Source organism: Chroicocephalus ridibundus, unplaced genomic scaffold (assembly GCF_963924245.1).
Source record: "Chroicocephalus ridibundus unplaced genomic scaffold, bChrRid1.1 SCAFFOLD_394, whole genome shotgun sequence".
NCBI classification, from domain to species: domain Eukaryota; kingdom Metazoa; phylum Chordata; class Aves; order Charadriiformes; family Laridae; genus Chroicocephalus; species Chroicocephalus ridibundus.
The window spans coordinates 57,416-78,579 of record NW_026961777.1 but is presented as its reverse complement, the minus strand read 5'-3'; the positions used below and the strand labels follow the sequence as shown (position 1 = coordinate 78,579).

Here is a 21,164-nt window from a genome sequence, read left to right as displayed (position 1 = left end):
CCCAAGAGATCCAAGGTCTTAATCTCCGTGTCTGTGACTGTCACCTCTGCCACTGATGCCTATAAGGAGTACAAGAGCCTGATGGCCTCCTCGTCCCCACCTGGGAGCCTGGGAGGTGTCCTGCTGTCATTCTGCACGTGTCATTGCACCTCCCTTCCCACATCATCCGCATGGAAGAGCAACTTGGAAGACATCATCCTGTTTATGGAACAGGTCATCCTGAGTGCCATTATGTGGCACATGAAGAACAACCAGGCGATCAGGCACAGTCAGCATGGGTTCATGAGAGGCAGGTCGTGCTTGACAATCCTGATCCCCTTCTAAAACAAGGTGACCCGCTGAGTGGATGAGGGAAAGGCTGTGGATGTTGTTCACCTGGAGTTTAGTAAAGCTTCTTGACACAGTTTCCCACAGCGTTCTCCTGGAGAAATTGGCTGCCCATGGCTTGGATGGGCGTACGCTTCGCTGGGTGAAAAACTGCTGGGACAGCCGGGCCCAATGAGTGGTGGTGAATGGAGCTCAATCCAGTGGGCGGCCGGTCACAAGTGGTGTTCCCCAGGGCTCAGTACGGGGGCCGATTCGCTTTAAAATCTTTATCAATGATCTGGACGATGGGATCGAGTGCACCCTCAGTAAGTTCACAGATGACACCAAGTTGGGTGTGAGTGTCGACCTGCCCAAGGGTAGGAAGGCAGGAGAAGAGGAAACGGCATCAAGTTGCACCAGGGGACGTTTAGATTGGACGTCAGGAAAATTTTTTACACTGAAAGGGTTATTAAGCATTGGAACAGGCTGCCCAGGGAAGTGGTGGAATCACCATCCCTGGAGGTATTTAAAATTAGGCGGGTAGACGTAGTGCTTAGCGACATGGTTTAGTGATGGTTTTTGTCAGTGGTCACATCCCTATATGGTGTATGTAGGTGTTTGCAGCCTTGTGCAGGAGGAGTTGGGCATATTAGAATCCAAGCATCATAGAATGGTTCAGGTTGGAAGGGACCTAAAAGATCATCTAGTCCAACCCCCTGCCGTGAGGAGGGACGTCTTTCACTAGTTCAGGTTGCTCCAAGCTCCTGACCTTGGACACGTCCAGGGATGGGGCATCCACAACTGCTCTGGGCAACCTGTTCCAAGGTCTCACCACGCTCATCATAAAGCATTTCTTCCTTATGGCCAACCTAAATATAACCTCTTCCAGTGTAAAGCCATTGCCCCTTGTTCTGCTATTACAGGCCCTGGTAAAAAGTCTCACTCCATCTTTCTTGGCCTATGACCACTGTGATTTCATCTGCAAACACTGTGGAGAGAGCCCAGAGATCTCCCAAGACAGGGTTTGGAGGCCTCAAGCACTTGACCAGTATCTAGAGGCTGAGAGCCCTGGGCTCAGTGGTTTGGAGACTGGGGACGGTATAGGAGGAGCCTGAGCGTGCTGGAAGGGTGCTTTCAGAGCTGGCGGAGCTTTTCTTCCTAGTGGAAAACAGCCTGAGAAAGAAAGAACTCCCCAACATGCAGGTGGGGAGGTGCAGCCTGGCCACGAGGAGAAAGAAACGTCACTCCAAGGGCAGTGCTGTGGTGCAACACGCCACCCAGAAGGAGTCTGGATCAGCCCAAGGCTTTGTGTTTCAAGGAAGAGCCAGGGAGGATGGAGAGATCTCAGCAAAGGAAGGTGACAGCAAGATGGGGCAGCCGGGTGGATGACTGCAGCCTGCAGGGAAAGAGGCAGAGGTGATGGGACACCGTAGGACAGCCTGTGGTGGAGAAGATAGAGGGATGTGGCAAAGCTGGAAGTCCCCTAACAGAGCCAACCTCTTCATGTCTTGGGCTACGGCTGTTGTCTCTGCCACTGATGCCTCTGAGACAACCAGTCCTTCCAGCACTGGGGTCTCGTTGCCTCCTTGTCCATACTCAGGAGCCTGGGAGGTGTCGTACCATAGTCCTGCCCTTGGCATTGCACATCTCCACATCCCACTGTCCCAGGAAGAGCCCTGAGGAAGGAGTGAGGGAGAGGATCTCCCTTCCTGGGGGCTGGGGGTCAGGCCTTGGCCCTTTGGGCGATGGAGTCAGGGCTTGGCCCTTTGCATTAATGAAACACATCCACGTTTACCCAGCATCAGAGTCACCTTCAACTTGCTTTTCCCGACCTGCCATCGCTGCCTCCAGTTTTCTGCTGTAACCGGACCCTGGGGGCAATTCCTCAGTGGTGTCCCTCAGTGGGACCCATCAACACCACAAGAAACTTTGGAGTTTGAACCCAACTTTGACTCCTTGAGAGGTTCCTTCGACTTCCTCGCAGCGTCGGAGGTTCACGGACTCGGCCTCGAACCCACCAGAGGGGTCATTAAAACTCCTTGGGCTGGTCCTCTGCGTCTGAGCTGGGCTGGGCTCCTGGGATGGAGGGAGCTCACGGCAAGCGGGCAGTGCTGCAGAGAGACAGCTCTGCCCGGGAGCAGCTCCTCTGCCAAGCGCAGCAGGGCTGAGGGCACTGCCAGGGTGTCTCAGGGAGATGAGCAAGGCAGAGAGAGAGCTTGAAGGTGTCAGGATTGGGAGGACGACTGAGAGCTCACTGGAGGAGAAATCTTTGCAGCCCTTGACAGGGTAAGTCTGCGGGTGCAGGGCACTGCAGGCGGAGTTGCTGGAGGCATCTCCTAAAGCTGGCACAGCCACAGCTTACGGGATCTGTACATGTGGGAGCTCTTGTCAGGCACTTTGAATAGCTGTGAAGGTGGGTGTGCAGCCAGGGGTGCCCAGGGCTGTCCTTCAGAGCAGGCTCCCTGCACCCCAGGGGTCTGTGTGCCGGGGCAGGGACTCTGCCACCTGCCAGGGTCAGCTCTCAGCCTGCCTGGGAAGCCCACCACATCACTGTGGGGAGAAGTTCTGCATGGAAGGAGCATCCCCCGGCGGGGCAAGGTCCTGCTGCTGAGAGGGTTCTGCGTGGCTGAGGGCTGCTCACAGCTGCAGATCACTGCAGGACATTCCCTGGAGACTTCCAGAAGCACAGCAAGGAGGGGGCCAATGGTGATGATTTTTGGTCTGGTGTCTTCTAACATCTCATTGGATTCTTTTCCAGCCTAAAGGTTTCAGCAAATCCAGCACCTCATGCTAAGTAGAGCTAAGCAAGCAGCACAAATCACACCGAATGATAATCCTAAATCATTTATTCTACTTAAAACGTATGTATTTATGCTGAACAATTAATATCCCGCAAGGAGAAGGAAGGAGCACAGGGTCTCCCCGCCCTGCTCAGCCCTGGGCAGCCCCAGCATGACGTCAGAGGTGACACCACTGTGAGGTCACAGCTGGCTGCCCGCACAGCGCTGTGGCGTGTGGGGCAGGAGCCCACAGTTGCCCTGTGGCTGCGGCCCTGGACAGGCTCCTGCTGGCTGCGGCGAGAGGCTGCTGCTGGAGCTGGTTTTGGGGACAGGACACGCTGCTGGGGCTCAGCGGGGAGCCTGCCTTTGCCCGAGATGGCGAGGAGAAAGGCCCCCCAGACAAGACGCCCAGGGGCCTCCAAAGGCTCCTTGGGGACCAAGGGAAATCAACGGCCGGCAGGGTGAGAACGGGGCTGCGCTGCCGGGCGGGCTTCCCGGGGCGGGGGACTGCTGCTGCCAGCTCGCCTCCTCTTCTCCCGGGGCAGGCCTGTCCCGCAAAGGGTGGGGAAAGGAGGGGGACCCCAGCCCTGCTGCCCGCTCTCGCTGCTGCTGGGACAGCCCTTCCTCTGGCAGGGGCCTCCGCTCAGGCTACTCCTCCCCGCCTCAGCTCCCGCGGCCTGGGGACGGTGGGCAGCCGGCATTTGTCTTTGTCCTCCCACAGGGACCCGAGCGCTGGCGTGGAGCTGGTGATGCGCCCTTCACCTGCCGGCTCAGCCGCTCAAGGGCCTGCCGAGGGGCGCGACAAGGCCACAGAAATCGCAAGTAAGCTCAGCACTGCTGCTTGCTCCAAAGTCCTCCGGGGTGAACGTGGAGAGCCGCGCTGTGCCAGAGCTCGGGCCAGTTGTCACAAGTGGCAGGAGAATCGTAGAATCATAGAATTGCCGAGGTTGGAAGGGACCTTTCAGACCATCTAGTCCAACCATCAACCTAACTGTGACAAAATTCATCACTAAGCACTATGTCTACGCGTCTTTTAAACACCTCCAGGGATGGTGCCTCAACCACTCCCCTGAGCAGCCTGTTCCAATGCTTAATAACCCCTTCTGTGTAAAAATTTTTCCTAATGTCCAGTTTAAACCTCCCTTGGCACAACTTGATGCCGTTTCCTCTTGTCCTATGGCCTGTTACTTGGGAGAAGAGACCGACCCCCACCTCTCTACACCCTCCTTTCAGGGAGTTGCAGAGAGCGAGGTCTCCCCTCAGCCTCCTTTTCTCCAGGCTAAACAGCCCCAGCTCCCTCAGCCGCCCCTCACAAGACTTGTGCTCCAGACCCCTCAGCGGCTCCGTTGCCCTTCTCTGTGCCTCAATGTCTTTTTTGTGGGGAGGGGCCCAAAACTGGCCACAGCACTTGAGGTGGGGCCTCACCAGTGCTGAGTACAGGGGAATGTTCACTGCCCTAGTCGTACTCACCACACTGCTCCTGATACAGGCCAGGATGCTGTTGTCCTTCTTGGCCACCTGGGCACACTGCTGGCTCATAGTCAGCCGTCTGTCGACCAACACCCCCAGGTCCTTTTTTGCCGGGCAGCTTTCGAGCCACTCCTCCCCAGGCCTGTAGTGCTGCATGGGGTTGTTGTGACCCAAGTGCAGGACCTGGCACTTGGCCTTGTTGAACCTCATGCCATTGGCCTTCAGCCCATCGATCCAGCCTGTCCAGATCCCTCTGCAACGCCTTTCTACCCTCAAGCAGGTCGACACTCCCACCCAACTTGGTGTCACCTGCAAACTTAGTGAGGGTGCATTCCATCCCCTTGTCCAGTGTAGGCTGCCCTGCTCTTTGCCCCGGGGAGGGCGTGCCTGGGACTCGGTGCCCACCTCCCCACACGGAGCTGAAATATGCCTGGCTGGGCATCCTAGAGAAGAGATCTCAAGGGGCAGGCTTAACTTTTCTCTGGTTTCTTTGCCCAGGGACGGTCTTCAGCCTTCCTTGCCTTCTGGCTGTTGCCCTGGTCTCTCTGTGGAGACATCTGCTGAGCATGTGCCTCTTGGCCGCGTACGTACGACATGTTTCTGCTGCGGATGGGGGGTAGAACGGGGGTGTCTGAGGGCCGGTGCCAGCAAAGGGCAGAGCAGAGGGTGCTCCCCAGCCAGCAGCCCGGGGCTCCCAGTGGGGCGCCTCAGCTTGGGCGCTGCTCGTGCTGTGGCCATTCTCAGGGGAGCCAAGAGCAAAGCCCCTTGGCAGCCATTTGCTGCAGCCCCAAGCTTTGGCTGCGGCAGGACAAACTGCCCCGTAGCCAGACGCTCGGGTGCAGAGCCAAGCCTCCGCAGGGCAAGGGTTTTCCCCAGCTCAGGCAAGAGACCACGCCGGTCTGTGGAGGCCTCTGGGAGGAAAGGCGGACAAGGCTCCTGCGCTTCCCAGCTCTGCGGGAAAACACTTGCCCTAAGAGGGATGTGTGTGATGGCAAGGGAGAACAGGCCTGCTTCCTCAGCCAGAGGGAGAGCAAGGTCCGCACCAGAAAGACTGCTGGAAAGCACTCTTCGTGTGCTCGACGTCTTTGCTTCCTGGGATGATCTTCCTGGAGACCTTCCTTTGGGGAAGAGCTGCCGGCAGCGCTGAACGATGTGGACAGAAATCGTGTTCCTGCTGGACGCTGCTCTGTCAGTTCTCTGTCAGCAGCAGGCTTCCAAAACGGTGTCTGTTTGGCCTGAAAAGGGAAATCCGCCTGTGAAGGGGTTTGTCCAAGGCTTGGATCATGACAGCACCAGGACTCCCTCTTTTTCAGGCAAAAGATGGCCCTGCAGAAGAAGGCGTTCTTGCAAGTCTTCTTGTTGCTCCCCCTGGCTCTTGGTGAGTTTTCATGAGCAACCATCTGAGAGCGACAGCCTGGCTGGGCTGGACGCCACCTTTCCTTTTGGGCCAGTATGTGCGGAAACTCCCGTGGCCCAAGTGCTTCCCAGGCAAGTCCTTGAGTGGGACTGCCTTCTGGGCTCCCAGTAAGACTGGTAGCCTCCCAGTCACACTGCTGCCCTGCCTACCGGACCACAGGGCTCACTTAGTCGGCACCTCTGCGAGAGACGGGGGTAGCTCTTTGCAAGCCTGACCTGGGGATTCCCAGAGGGCAGGGGCCATGCAGGGGGACCGATGGAGAGGTACCTCTCCTCGCCCAGCAGCCTGGTCTCGGTGCTCACTGGGGCAGTGAGGGGAAATGGGGAATAGCTCTGGGGCACCGAGCACACCTGAAGATCACGGCTGCGCAGTCCGCTCAAGCCCGGGCTTTTGCCCCCAGTCAGAGGTGTGTCCTCTCCCTGCACCCCACGTCCCCCGCCTCCTCAGCTCACCTGCTGCCCCAGCCCCAAGGCAACAGGGACAGACAACGCCACTGCAGGCATCGCCAGCACCCCCGGTAAAATAACTGTCTCTTGCTGATGTGAATTGCAGCTGCTGTTTACTGCGGGACCTCGCTGCCAGGCCTGAAGCCCCTGAGGTAAGCGATGTTTCCTGAGCTGGAATTGGGTCTGTGCAGAAGGGTCAGACGACCTCGTGTCCCTGCACCCATTTGCCTGAGAGCCGGGGCTCCCGCACGGCCCTTCCTGCCTTTGCCTCTTGCGCCAGCTGGTGCGGAAGGGAAGCGCTGGCAAAGCAGGGAACGCACGCGTGTCTCTCCTCCTTGCTGAGCTCAGAGGCTCCCAGTGGGGTGGGCAGCTCTCTGACAACATCTGCTTTCCTGGTTCCTGCAGGAACTGCCCGGTTTTAATGGCGCAGCAAACTCAAAAGATGCAGCTAATGCTGGAGGAGGTGGCTCGGCTGAGGGCAGAGATCAGCAGCGTGAAGCAGGTGCTGCGGCGTGTTGGGGAAGGAGGCTTGGCTGGGCAGAAGCCCTTGGGGCTGTGGGTGTGTGGGACTGCTGACTGCAGTCAGCCAGCCTTTGCCCCAGGGGCCTCCTGGGCTGCACAGGCCCTTCTCCGGCCCCACTTTCACCGGCCGCTTCAGGCAGCGCAGGACTCCCTTGGCACGCCAGCACCTCTGGCTGCTCTGGCTGGGCTCCTCAGGCAGGGGTGGGACCCAGGCACGCTCACGGGGGGCCAGCCATCGCTGGCAGGGCTTGAGTCCACCTTCCACCTGCCCTGGAGAGTGTGGAGGATGGGGACGAGGGTGTGGGGACCCTCATCAACCCACCTCGGGGCCGTGGCCATGGCTGTGGACACAGACACTGTTCCTCAGTCCTGCAGCTCCGTGGAGAGGGTTTGCCTTGCCTTTCTGACAGTGGCCCTTTGCCGCTCCGGGCGCTAGTAGCCACGCTGAACGTTGATGTGCTCCTTTTCTCTGTTTGTTTATGGCGTTCCCAGGAAGTCGAGGAAATGAAGCAGGCAGCATCTGAGAGGGCTTTGGAAGCCTACGTGGAGATGTCTGACTGGGCCCTGCAAAGCTCTGGTATGGACACAAGCAGCCACGTCCCCTTGCCCTGCGCTTGTCTGCAGCCCTCCCCAAAGGCGCCTGCGCTCCAGGCGCTGCTCTCCAAAGTGGGGGAGCTGAAATGCTTGGGGGGTCCCAGGGCAAGGCTGTGGCAGAGCAGCTCTCTCAGACTCCCTCCCAACCCTGCCCTCGGCATCCTCACGCTGCCTCTGGCGCTGCCCCCGCACGTGTTCCTGTGCGGACGGAGGGGCTCTCTTCCTCTCCTCAGCATTGGAAAAGGAGATGGCCGGGCCGTCCTTGGCTGCCCACGCAGCAAGCCCTCAGCTTGGGTCTGCTGCCATTCACATGGGCACCGTCTGTCTCCCAGAACCCTCAGACCTTCTCCTGCTGGCGCTGGGAGTGCAGCAGTCACCAGGCACGTGGCCGCTGTCATTCCCCTGCGCGGCTGGGCAGCCGGGCAGCCCACCAGCCTGGGACGAGGACAGGACTGACAGAGGCGCAGCTGGCCGGCGGTGTCAGAAATAGTGTCTGAGCACCAAGCCCTCCTCGTCTGTGGCCTCTTGCAGTCGTCTGCTTTCCCTTCCCTGCAGGTGCCAGCATTGACCTGCAGAGAACTTCGGAGACCTACACCTGCAAAAACGACTGGTTCTGGAGGTTTATTGAGTTCTTTTGCACTCCCCGCAGTCCCGATCGCATTTTGCAGGTATTGTAGCAGAAATCGAGAGGGAATTCTTTCCTTTCTTCCTGTGAAGTTGGAGACTGACCTCAGGGCTCTCCCTTCGGTCCAGTGTTGCGCCGTCTTGGGGGTGGGAGGCGAGAGGTGGGGGGTGCCCTGCAGAGCCCCTGGGCAGGGATGTGTTTCTGCAAGGCCCTGACTAGAGTGGTTTCGTAACCGCTGTTCTCCTCTGCTCCATAATACTGACAGCCCTGGCAAAGGTCGGTCAGGGAAGGAGGCCTCCTGCTTCTGTCCACTTCCTCACACACACCTCATTTTCAAGCTGAAATAGACCCCACAGACACACCGGTGCCTACGCTTCAAGCTACGTGGGCAGTTGTCTTGGCCCCAACACTCTCTCACGCTTCATTGCTCTGGCTTTCTGGTTGCAGCCGGATGTTTCCCCGGGAAACTGCTGGCCTTTCCCAGGGCATCAGGGCCAGGTGGTCATCAGGTTGCCAGCGCGAGTCCACCTGACTGCCATCACTGTGCAGCACATCTCCAAAGAAGTCTCTCCATCTGGGACCGTCACCAGCGCCCCCAGGGACATCGCTGTCTTTGTAAGTCTCTGCTGGGTGCTTCTGGTGCGGATCTGGTCCTGGGGGAAAGCCATGACAGGGTCTTCCTTGCTTTTGTGCCTCCTCTGAGGTTGGAGTCCCGGTCTCCTGAGCACTGCAGGGCCCTGGTGAGGCTCTAGGAGTCTCCTCCTAAGGGCTCTAGAGGTCTCCTCCCTCTTAAGACTTGTTCTGGCCAAGCAGCTCAGGGTTCTTGACTAAAACTCAAGCGGAGCCTGAGCTCCACCGTAACCAGGGCTAGACTAGGGCTAGAGCCCCAGGGGAGGGTGGGTAGGTAACAGGGCTGACCCAGCACCTACGTTCCCTCTTTGTCGGGACGAGTCTGAGCTGCTCTCCTTGTGCTTTGCCCCACAGGGAGTGGATGTGGACGGAGAAGAGGAAACTCTCCTGGTGACCTTCATGTACGATGTGGCAAAAGAGGCCATTCAGACCTTCCCTCTGAAGGTGCGATGCACGCACGGTGTTGGGGGAAGATGCCAGGGAGCAAAGCAGGTTTGCCTGCAGGGCCATGGCAGGAGGAGCGTGAATGCTTTCTCCCTGGGCAGAGGGGGCCTGGGTCACCGCCAGGAGAGAGCTGGTGGGGTTGGGAGGGCTGAGTGGCACGCGGTGGTGCTAGCAAAAGGACAGTGAGGGCAAGGTCAGGCCCGTGGGAGCATGAGTCCCAAGAGATCCCTGGCTGCCTTCAGCAGAGCCCGCTGCACACGCAGCCACTGCACCCGAGCAACGTCTTTGTGCCGTGGAGAAACAGGGACGCCCGCTGGAGAAAGCCGTCGGGGAGCGCCCTGGTTCCATCCCGTGGCCTGCTGGCAGGCTGGACGGTGTCCTCTCCTCCCAGCATAGCATGCCCCTTCTCTCCCGCTGCTCTCACGCCTGCCCGCAGGAAAGCGGGCAGAGCAGACAGCGGGAGCTCGGGGGGGTGTCACACCAGCTGCCCCACGCAAAGGAGCACCTCCCCGGCCTCTCTGCCGGCACAGAGCGAGGCGCAGAAGAAGAGGCAGAGGGGAGGGAGGCTGAGCCCCAGCCGGGCCCATGCAGAGGGTGCCAGGTGCCTTCCCCCTCCCCGTGTCCCCAGCCTCCCCAGCACCCCGCTACCAGAGCCAGCCTCAGGTTTCCACAGCCGCTCCCACCCACTGTCAGGAGCTTGCTCCTGAGCAGGAGCAGGGCTGGTGGGGGGAGATACCTTGACTGCATTGTGGCTCTTAACACCTCCGATTCCTCTTCCCTCTTTTCCTCGCAGAACGCCCCGCATCCCAGAGCCTTCTCCTATCTCAAACTCCTTGTGAAGAGCAACTGGGGAAACCCAAAGTACACATGCATTTACCGAGTGCAGGTTCATGGGAAGATGGCAAAACCAAACAGCCTCAACTGAAACCAGAGACAGAAAAAGGACAAACATAAAAAAGAAGAAAAAGAATAATGTTGCTGCGACTCAGATTGGTGTAGAAGATTTGTCTCCTAAGTTGGGTGCACAATAAGGTCCATTGCAGGGAGGGCAGTCGTGGGAAAGCAACAGAAGATCGGTGAGGAGGATTGTTAATACGCTCAAGTGACTCACAGCTGGGTGCTGGAAAACACATATATCACACTAATTGTTATTCAGTCTCGGACGCTTGCAAGAAAAACACTTGCACTTCGATAACATAAACCTGTGATGGACTCAGGGACACCTTATCCAGCCACTTGAGAATCCTGGCCTGGTGCTGAAGAAGATCAAAGCACAGTGGGAAAACGATGCCTGTTTGAACCCTTTAAATGCCAGGCAGAACAGGGAGTCCGTGCGTGCTCTTGCTCACAAGGACTCTCTCGCTGCCAAGGGCTCTTGCTAACAAGGACTCTCTCTCACTCCACGGTGCCCGCAGTCCCTGCTTCCGTGCCTCTGCCCGGGTGTTGCTTCGGAGATTCCCTGGTCTGTGAGGTATCGAGAAGAAACTTGTTCTTTGCCTTTCATCCGTGGTTTTGTGGTTGTTCCTGCGTCCTGCCCGCATCGGCTCACACAGCGGGGTTACAACCAGGGACTGAGTCTGGTAAATAGGTAAACGTAGCTCCTTGTGAAGAACAAACAGCGAAGAATACCACATCCCCGAAGAGACTGGAGGGACCGATAACAAGCTCGCAAAATAAATGGGGGAGTTGCAAAAGCTGCTGCATTTATCTTCCCCAGTCCACACAAAGAGATTCCTCTATTATCAGCTCAAACCAGCCACCGTACACCACTAGGAACCACCCAAGACCTACCATGAAGCCCCTAACGGAGCTAATGTGCATGTGCCAAGGGGATGTGAATATGGAGATGAGTTCTGGAAATGTAATGAACGTGGCAATGAGTGCTGAGACATGTAACGACCACGCATATTCTGTATGGATGTAAGTCTCTGTGAATCTCACATTCAGTGGACATGTCAGGTGGAGAGATCCCCCACGTCCCCGGTGCTGAATAAAAGAATGCCTGCTTCTTAAGACTACATCGGTGTTAAGAAGTTCATTCCCGATTTCGGTGACAGTTTCTGGCGACCCAGATGGGACTCTGCCTCTGAATCTCGACAGATCCTTGGAATTGCAGGGCCTCCATCCGGCACCGAGGGATTCTCAGGGAGAACCTCCGATCCCCGGACCAAAGAGCTCCGAGCAAGGCCCCTGGAAAGGCAGACAGCTGTGTAATGTCCTCAGTCCCTCCAGCTGCTATACCAACAGCCCACCGATACGCTTTCGGGTCTTTGAAATACCCTCTCTTGAGCAAGTCTACGCCAAGGATGCACGCAGCGTCTGGGCCACTCACAATGGAGCGCTTCCGCCATTTATTCCCAGTTCGGCTCACTTTGGCCGAAGTACAGTCAGTTCTTGAGACCTGTCACACCAGAATCAGCAACAGATTTTGTCCCTTTATGAGTCAATGGCAATAGGGTACACTGTGCACCGCTGTCCACCATGTCTTTATGCTTTTGTGGCTCTAATACACGAGGACATCGAATCCACACAGCCCAATAAACTCGGTTATCCCTCTCCCCCTCCTGGCTGGAGGCAGGGCACCTCTAATGTTGAGGACAACATCTACAGTTAGCAGATGAGTTCCGACCCGGACCAGAGAACTGCTCCCTGGGCACTGGAGCAGCCACCCTCCTGGAAGAATTCTTTCTTCTATCTGTTTTACCTTGCAACTAGTGCCTGTAGGGCCAAGGTAGGTCCTTCATCCCACTTACTCAGGTCCTCTCCATAGGCACCGAGGTAAAACCACAAGGTGTCTCGTAGTGTCTTCTTTTCCTTCCAAGTCGGTCTCGTAGGAGGGCATCTTCTCCTAATGGCTGCGACATGGGTCCATGCAGGGGAAAAGCGGGATGTTTCTTCCATCCTAGACAGTTTCTCAAACAGTGTCTCCTTTTTCTCAATCATCTTCTCAGTTTTATCAGCTTCCCCGCTGCTGAGCCGGCCGGGGGCGGCGGCCAGGGAGTGGGGCTGCCGAGGGCAGCAGGGCCGGGGCAGGCGGCATGCCTGCGCGCTGCGGGGCCGAGCGGCACGCGCTGCCCTGCCCGGCTGCGGCCCGAGGGCCCTGGGCCAGGCGCCCCAGGAAGGACGGGTTTGGGGGTGGATGGAGAGGGCCAGAGGGGCTGGAGACCGTCCAGCAGCAGCCTCAGCAGCATCCTCAGCAGGTCGGCCAGGAGGCTGGGCTCACAGGACAGCGTGTTCCACGTGGCCCTGGCAGTGCTGCAGAGCCAGAGCACACTGTCAGCAGGGCCACCTCGGCCACCACCCCTTCTGCCTGGGCAGGCCCCGGAGGTCCTGAGCTGCCCCTGAGGCTGACGGGCCACATACTTGTCACAGGGCCGGGAAACCCTCAGCAGGCCAGTGACCACCTCATAACTGTCGATGTCGGCCAGCCAGGGAAGGGTGAACGTCAGGATGTCCTGGAGCAGCATCCTGCTGACGCAGACCAGGTGCCTATCGATGACCTCCACGAGGTCGTTGACCTACTGGAGACAGCGGGCTGGAGCACAGCTATGGCCCCTGCTGACACCAAGAGCTGCTGCCCTCCTGCTGCCCTTTGCTGGCCTCAAGGGATGCCCGTCAGGTGCTGCAAGCCCTGGCCTCGGGGCGGGGGGAACGGCCCCCGCAGGGCACGCGCACAGGGCAACCCGGCTGCACACTGCCTACCCCGTATAGCTCTGAGCACGAGCCTCTCAAGACCAGCTCCAGCACCCTGCCAACCAGCAGGGTGTCAGAGACCCTTGGGTCTGCCATGTTTTTCAAGATGGCAAGGACAAAGTCGTTCATCTCAGACGGGAAGAAGGGGCTCCCAAGTAGCTGAGGGAGAGAGGGAGGGAAAAAGCGTCACACTGAGCGCCCTGGCTGCAGGGACCGTGAGCTCTGCCGGCAACCAGAGCTCGCCGGTGGCCAGAATGGCCAGAGCTGCTGTGCTGACGCTGGGCTAAAGCCTTGGACTACTCCCTGCAGAGAGCTGGTGGCTCCCCGCAGCCTGATGGGCGGGAGGCCGTGCCATCCCCCGCCGCGGCTGATGGGCTGGTTCATCCCAAGCCTCCCGCCAGCCCCACGGCCAAGTAGCTGAGGGAGAGAGGGAGGGAAAAGGTGTCGCACTGAGTGCTCTGGCATGGGTAGCGCTGGCTCTGCCCCATCCAGAAGAGATACCATCTGCCTCGCCCTAAAAGAACGGCCCCATTCTCTCTGTCCCTGAAACAGCCTTCTTCGCCTTTGTTACTCAGGAGAGAACTGAAACTTTCTCTTAGAAACGTAGGTCTTTCTTCAGGAAAGATGCAATGTGTCCGGGAGGATTCCAAAGGACAAACATTTTACAGAAGTAAGATGTTCCACCCGTCGTCTTTTCATTTTTTGCTTCTTCCTGTTCTGCTCGTGGCTTTAGGCCGACACGCCTGTACGCAGGGAGGTCAAAGGCCTGGCAGGGGAATGGCCGCCCGCAGCCAAGGCAGACCGTCAGCCCCCGCCCGGACCTAACAGCGCAACCCCCGTCTTTCTGCTCGGGGCCGGCGCCGGGCGCTGCCGTGAGCGGAGCGGGCGGGGCCGGGCCTGGCGGCGGGAAGGGCCTCCCCTCAGGGAACGGCGGGCCCGCGGAGCGTTCTGGGAGCCGTAGTCTCCCCGGGGCCGTAGGCCGGGCGCCATCTTGTGCGCGGCGGCAGGCCCGGCGGCGCGGCTCCCACGCCAGCCCCCACCGGCGGTAGGGAGCGGCAGCATTCCCGGGGGGAGCGGGCGCTGTTCCCCGTCACCTGTCGGGACCGGGTGCCTGGGCAGCGGAGACCCTCCCGCCATGGCGACGCCCGCACGCCCAGCTCCTCCTCGACCTTCCTCCCGTCATGCACCGCGCGTCTCCGCCTGTTCCGGCCCAGCGCCGCGCGGTGATTGGCCTCTCGGGCGTCCTACCCGGAAGCGGGCGCCGCGGCAAGAGATTTGAACGGCAGCGGCCGCCCCGGGAGGCGGCTGCCGAGCCGGTGAGTGTAGCCTCCGGGCCCCGCTGCCCCGCAGCCCGTTAGCGGCTCCCGGCGGGTCTGCTGGCGGCAGGACTCTGGGGGGGCTGGGCGCCTTTCGCCGGGCCGCGCGGGCGGGCCCGCGAAAGGAGGCGGCGGCGGCGGCGGCGTCTCCTTGGGTCTCGTTCGTTGCCCCGCGGAGGATACCGCCGGGTCGGGCGTGCTTGCCTCTTCGGCAGCGCAGTCGCCCGCTCTCGCTGGCAAGCGTTAGCCAGGAGCCCCCGTTAGACGGTAGCCGCCTGTGCCCGGGGCCTGCGGGCGCTCGGGCTGCCCCGTCTGGTGAATTTCCCGCTGGGGGTGTAGCGCTTGGTCATCAGCGCAGGTCGCCCCCCGCCCCGGCCCGCGCTGGGCTGCAGTAAATGCGTTTTCCGTTCCAGAGTCTGCTCAGCGTGGAGAAGCCCAAAGGCCGGCTGCAGTTTCTCCTCGCAGGGGCTGAGAAGAATTGCCAGGTCCCCGTTGCTCTCAGAATGGCTTTAGGTGATTATGAGGAAATTCTCAAGTGCTACGAATCACATGAAAGGACTGGGACAGGTAGGCCTGATCCGTGGGCACAACCCGATGCGCGCGCCCTGTCTGACCGCTCTCGTGCTTCCCTAAGCACACGTTAACTGTTGCTGTCGAATGCACGGGGCACGTTTCTGTTGTGTGTTTTGCGTGGCAGAGCTCTGGCAGTGTCACTGGAGGTGGGTGTCAGTGGTCGCTTCTTGCTCTAGTGAAGACGCTGCCCGCTGTGCGCGTGACACATTCGCTGCCCCTGTGAGATTACAGGCAAGAAAAGACGTCCTCACGCTGAGCTTTCAAGGTCTCTTTTTCCGGTTCTAGGTGGGTTTGCTGATTATTTCGATGTTCTTCGGTGGCTCGACTCATGGGTGTGTGGGCACCTACGTGATGTACTTTCACCACTAGTTTCCCCAGCGGGTCAGCAATATCTTGCCATACTTGAGCAGCCCAGAGGGGTTTACCTCTGGGTTTGCCTGTGCTGCCAGTTGCTCTGCTTCCAGTGCCTCTGGCCTTCTTGTGGGGCTGCCACCACTGGTGGGGCCACTCTCCACCCCTCCCGGCGCCCCGAGCGTGCCTGGGGGAGGAACTGCCGCTCTGCTCAGCAGCAGAAGGCCCCACTGGGCCTTCCGTGGGGCCCTGCGAGGCCCGGGAGAGGCCCTGGGGCTCTTGGTGGGGACCGCTTGGCCCAGCTCATGCTCCTGAGAGGGCCGGAGAAGCCCTGGGGTTGCCTGGAGGGCAGCAGGGCCCTGCCCGTGCCCCAGACAAGCCCGGCTGCTGCGTCCGGGTATGGAATTGGCCATGTCCACCAGCTATCCCCAGGGTGTTCAGCCCCCTGAGCTGGGAGATAAGGATGGAGAGCAGAACAACCCACCCATAACCCAGGAGGAAGTAGCCAATGACCTGCTTCTGCACCCAGACGCACAGAAGTCTATGGGGCCAGATGGGATTCACCCAAGAGTACTCAGGGAGCTGGCGGGAGAGCTCACCAAGCCTCTCTCCATCGTTTATCAACAATCCTGGTCAACAGGGCAGGTACCAGATGCCTGGAGGGTGGCTAATGTGACGCCCATCTACAAGAAGGGTCGGAAGGAGGATCCGGGGAACTACAGGCCTGTCAGCCTGACCTCGGTACCAGGAAAGATCATGGAGAGGATCATCTTGAGTGAGCTCTCACGGCAAGCGCAGGGCAGCCAAGGGATCGGGGCCAGCCAGCATGGCTTTAGGAAAGGGAGGTGCTGCTTAACCAACCTGATCGCTTTCTGTGACCATGTTACCCGCCTTCTGGATGCGGGGAAGGCTGTGGACGTTGTCTGTCTGGACTTTGGCAAGGCCTTTGACACCGTCCCCCACAGCATTCTCCTGGAGAAGCTGGCGATCCATGGCATAGACGAGTGTACTCTTTGCTGGGTTAAAAACTGGCTGGCTGGCCGTGCCCAGAGAGTTGGGATTCTAAATATGCGTATGGAGTAGTCCACACTTTTGGAAAAATTTGGGAGGAAAGAGGTTTAATTAATACCCAAGGAAGGAATCTAATACATCAAGAACTAATAGTGAAAATTTTAAAGGCGTTAAGAAAACCAAAGGAGATAGCAGTGGTACATGTGAGAGGACACCAAAAGGGATTCGATTATCGAACCAGAGGGAATAACCTAGCCGATAGAGAGGCCCAGGAAGCAGCCCTGAGGACTCACGTCGCTAAAATTAATGTAGTACAAGTACAAGGAGACATTAGTGAAAAAGAACTAGAGGAGAAAGAAAAGAAATTTACCCCTGAGGAACAGGCAAAATTAGAGAAAATAGGAGCTAAGTTAGAACAGGGAAAATGGATGCTGCCCGACGGGCGAGAGATGTTGCCAAAAGCTTATGCCAGGCAAATATTAGAACGCTTACACACACAAACACATTGGGGTACAAAGGCGATAAGTGATCATTTCCTTAAACAATTTGGCTGTATTGGGATTTTTGAAATAGCAAAGCAAATCAGGCGAGGATGTTTAACTTGTCAAAAAGTAAACAAGAAAGTGTTTCGACAAGCAGCCACGGGAGGAAGGAAAACAGCTTATAGACCTTTTGAAAGAATACGAGTCGATTTTACTGAATTGCCTAAGGTAGGGAGAATAAAATATTTACTAGTACTAGTAGATCATTTAACACAATGGGTAGAAGCTTACCCTGTAGCGCGAGCTACGGCACAGATGGTAGTAAAAATCTTATTAGAACACTTAATACCTAGATATGGGATAATCCAGTATATTGATTCTGATCAGGGCGCACATTTTACTTCTAAAATAATAAAATTATTATGTCAATCATTAGGTATTCAATGGGAATACCACACTCCGTGGCACCCACAAAGCTCAGGGAAAGTAGAAAGAATGAATCAAACAATAAAACAGCAATTGGCTAAATTAATGATTGAGACACAGATGTCCTGGACGAAATGCCTACCATTGGCACTATTAAACATAAGAACTAAGCCACACAGTGAGACTGGATTATCGCCATATGAAATGTTATATGGAATGCCTTACTCCCAAGGGATGCCCCTGGGGAACAATGTGGTTGAAGATTATAGTATCCAAAAATATATAATATCCATTGGAAAAAGGTTAAAAGAACTACGAGAGATTGGGATGATGGCTCAAACACCACCATTAGGATTTGACACATGTGTCGTGAGTGAAAGGTCCAGTGAAGGAGTGGAGAGTCACATCTGAGCCCGGAGAAGCCAAGCTAACCATCAGCCGAACTTAAAGAGACCTTCATCAAGAAGCATAAGCCAAGTTGCTGTGGGAATTTCATTGTAACTACTCCTGTAGAATTAGTGGACAGGGATAAATACCTATTAGGAAAGGTGATTTAGTCCATTGTGTAAACGGTGCTGTTTATTTTTAAGGGCAAAGTGTTCTACATGTTTTAAAATATATCATTTTCCAAAAAAGAAGTCAAGGATCTAGGAAACAGTTTAGAATTTTTGTGCATTCGCTGTGGGGCCACCACTCCCCTATATAACCTACCATGGGTTAGGCTTTATTGTTGTCAATTTAATCAAAGAGTGCTTCTTGATTAAAGGTTACCCCTTAAAAGATTAAGGAAGAGGGCAAGACCGGAGGGGAACGAGTGGTGCGGCTTGAAAGGTCTGCCAAGGGCTGCAACCCCTTCGGGCTGTGACCGCCGATCACTATGGCCCTGACCGGACCGCTTCTGGTCCTCTTTGGGGTAAGCTCCTTGACTCTGGTTATGGCAAACAACTGCAGCCAGTGCGTAGGAACTACTAGGAGGGGACGGGTAAGTTCCCAGACTTTGGTTTATAATATCGAAATAAAAGAAAGAATAAGGGAATCGGTACAGCACAGACTACTATTTAACTCATTTTATCATGAAATAGAAACAGGAGTGGAATATGAAATTCCCACAGTTGCTAAAAATCTCTTTGTAAATCTTGCTGAAAACATTGCTAAGTCATTAAATGTAACTAATTGTTATGTTTGTGGTGGAACAAGCCAAGGTGAACGATGGCCATGGGAGGCTATGGAGAGCAACATTAGTAATCCTCAAATATGGAAAACAATGCGAGACAAAATACCAAGATGAGAACTGCTTTGTACCAAAATCGCTTAGCCTTGGATTATTTGCTAGCACAAGAGGGAGGTGTTTGTGGGAAGTTTAACCTTAGTAATTGTTGTTTAGAAATTGATGATGAAGGGGAAGCTGTAAATGAACTTGTAAAAGAAATGAAGAAAATTGCACATGTCCCAGTTCAGACTTGGACTGGAGTCGACCTAGAAGGATTCTGGGAAAACTTTACGGGAGGTGATTGGCTTACTAAAATCGGGATTGTTATATTGGGGGCATTTGCAGGATTGTTAATAATTCCATGTTTTATACCTTGTTTTATTAGACTAATACACTCAGTTATACAAGGAACGCAGATGGCTACAGAACCTGTTGATTCAGAACCAGGGAAAGAGAAAACTCTTTCCCTGATGATACTAAAGACAAAAGAAGATTCGAAACTAACACCCATTCGGCAAGTATTAACTCGGTTGGCAACAAAAACACGAATCAATGCCATAGAAAAAGAAAATGGGGGATTGTGAGATGTGCTTAACTGATTCGTGTCAGTGTGGAACAGTGTTAGGGCCACAGGGTGAAGTGTGACCTTTGACTGTTTTGTCTGTCTGGCCGCAGATGAGACGGTGTGTCTGTCGTGTCTGTGTTTTGCAGGAGCCACCTGGCGAACATTCTAGAATACCACCTTAAACTGGTCCTGTTGTTATCTGCATAGTGACCTGTAAGGGGGGGGATACACCCATTTTTGGCAAGGGCCAACCATTTTAGAGGCAGTTATGAATATGTATTAGTATAGGAGATATAAACCAAAAATGGGGTCTGTAAGGTGTGTGTCTTGGTTGGGCAGGGACCCCAGGCACACCCAGCGCTGTTTGCTTGCCTTTGTTCCTTTAATAAATTATAAATTCTAATTGGAATCCTGTTTGCGATTAAATCATTTATCACAATGGGGTGAAATCCTCTTGGCGGCCGGTCACCAGTGGTGGCCCTCAGGGCTCAGTTTTGGGGCCGGCTTTGTTTAATGTCTTTATCAATGATGTGGATGAGGGGATTGAGTGCACCCTCAGTAAGTTTGCAGATGACACCAGACTGGGTGGGGGTGTTGATCTGCTTGAGGGTAGGAAGGCTCTCCAGAGGGACCTGGACAGGCTGGATCGATGGGCCAAGGCCAACTCTATGAGGTTTAATAAGGCCAAGTGCCGGGTCCTGCATTTCGGTCACAACAACCCACAGCAACGCTACAGGCTTGGGGCAGAGTGGCTGGAAAGCTGCCCGGCAGAAAAGGACCTGGGGGTGCTGGTGGACGGCCAGCTTAACATGAGCCAGCAGTGTGCCCAGGTGGCCAAGAGGGCCAACAGCATTCTGGCTTCTATCAGGAATAGCGTGGCCAGCAGGAGCAGGGAAGTGATGGTGCCTCTGTACTGGGCACTGGTGAGGCCCCACCTCGAGTGCTGTGTTGAGTTCTGGGCCCCTCTGCACAAGAGGGACATTGAGGTGCTGGAGCGTGTCCAGAGGAGAGCTACCAGGCTGGTGAGGGGTCTGGAGACCAGGGCATATGAGGAGAGGCTGCGGGAGCTGGGCATGTTTAGCTTGGAGAAGAGGAGGCTGAGGGGAGACCTCATTGTCCTCTACAACTCCCTGAAAGGAGGGTGGAGAGAGGTGGGGGTTGGCCTCTTCTCCCAGGGGAATAATGACAGGACCAGAGGAAATGGCCTGAACTTGCGGCAGGGGAGGTTTAGGTTAGATATTAGGAAGAATGACTTTACTGCAAGAGTGGTCAGGCACTGGAACAGCCTGCCCAGGGAGGGGGTTGAGTCACCATCCCTAGAGGTGTTTAAGAAATGTCTAGATGTGGCACTTCAGGGCATGCTCTAGTGACAGAGATTGTAGGTTGTTTGGTTGGACTCGATGATCTCCAAGGTCTTTTCCAACCATGAAGATTCTGTGCTTCTAAGATCAGGAGGGGGATGCCCTCAGCGTAGGAGCTTCCTGGGGGAATGGAGATCCTCTAGGGGTCGGGCAGCAGATTCGGTGAGCCCTTTTGGGTGAGGGGACACTGCAGGGTTCAAACAGACCCAGAAGTTTCTGTGGGTTCCTGGGGCCGGCTTCTGAGCACAGCTGCCAGATGTGCCAACAGAGGTGATGCTCACCTGGATCTCCTACATGCAATCAGGGAAAAAAGGATCAGGGCTGTGATAATGGAGTGGCAGCCTTGGCTGCAGTGTCCATGAAGTAGCGGGTTCTCAGCTCCCCAGGGGAGCAAGCAAGGAGAGACACAGAGTGCAGACAGCAGGTCTCAGAGGGGAAGACTCTGAAGTAACAACCGAAAGGCCGCAAGAAGGTCTCCCCGGAGCCTTCTCTGCTCCAGACGGAACAGCCCCAACTCTCTCAGCCCGTCCTCACAGCAGAGGGGTTCCATCCCTCCGATCGTTTCTGTGGCATTCCTCTGGCCCGTTCTGTGAGGCAGCAGCAGGAATGCAGGGAGCTCTGCCTGGGGACAGACAGACTCGGCTGGGAGCTGAGGCGTCAACAGGAGAGGACAGAACAACCTGGGAAACTGGCAGCTTTGTGGCGGGTGAACGTCTGCTCCAGACTTCATACCAACAAACAAGCAACAGCTAGTCAGGGATGTAAAAGCCAGGGCTAAGAAGGTAGAGTTGAGGCTCCTGAGAGAAAGGAAAAAGGCCGAGAGCAGGAGACGTCTGGAGAGCAGGCTTTGGCCTGCTGGGGGACTGGCTTGGAAGAATCCTGTGGGATACGGCCCTGCGGAGAAGCAGGGTGCGGAGGGCTGCTTGAGGATCTCCTCTTCAC

At 56.3% G+C, this 21,164-nt stretch overlaps 1 protein-coding gene across 1 annotated transcript; it reads left to right on the top strand.

Moving 5' to 3' along the window:
- The first annotated feature begins 3,902 nt into the window (after positions 1–3,902).
- Positions 3,903–12,158, top strand: LOC134509774 (sperm-associated antigen 4 protein-like). The gene is made up of 10 exons (XM_063322348.1): positions 3,903–3,908; positions 5,055–5,139; positions 5,870–5,934; positions 6,526–6,571; positions 6,825–6,921; positions 7,434–7,518; positions 8,091–8,203; positions 8,608–8,775; positions 9,145–9,234; positions 10,028–12,158. Exons 2-10 carry the CDS (start codon positions 5,123–5,125, stop codon positions 10,157–10,159), a joined length of 813 nt encoding a protein of 270 aa, XP_063178418.1. The 5' UTR covers positions 3,903–3,908; positions 5,055–5,122; the 3' UTR covers positions 10,160–12,158.
- Positions 12,159–21,164: the final 9,006 nt, after the last annotated feature.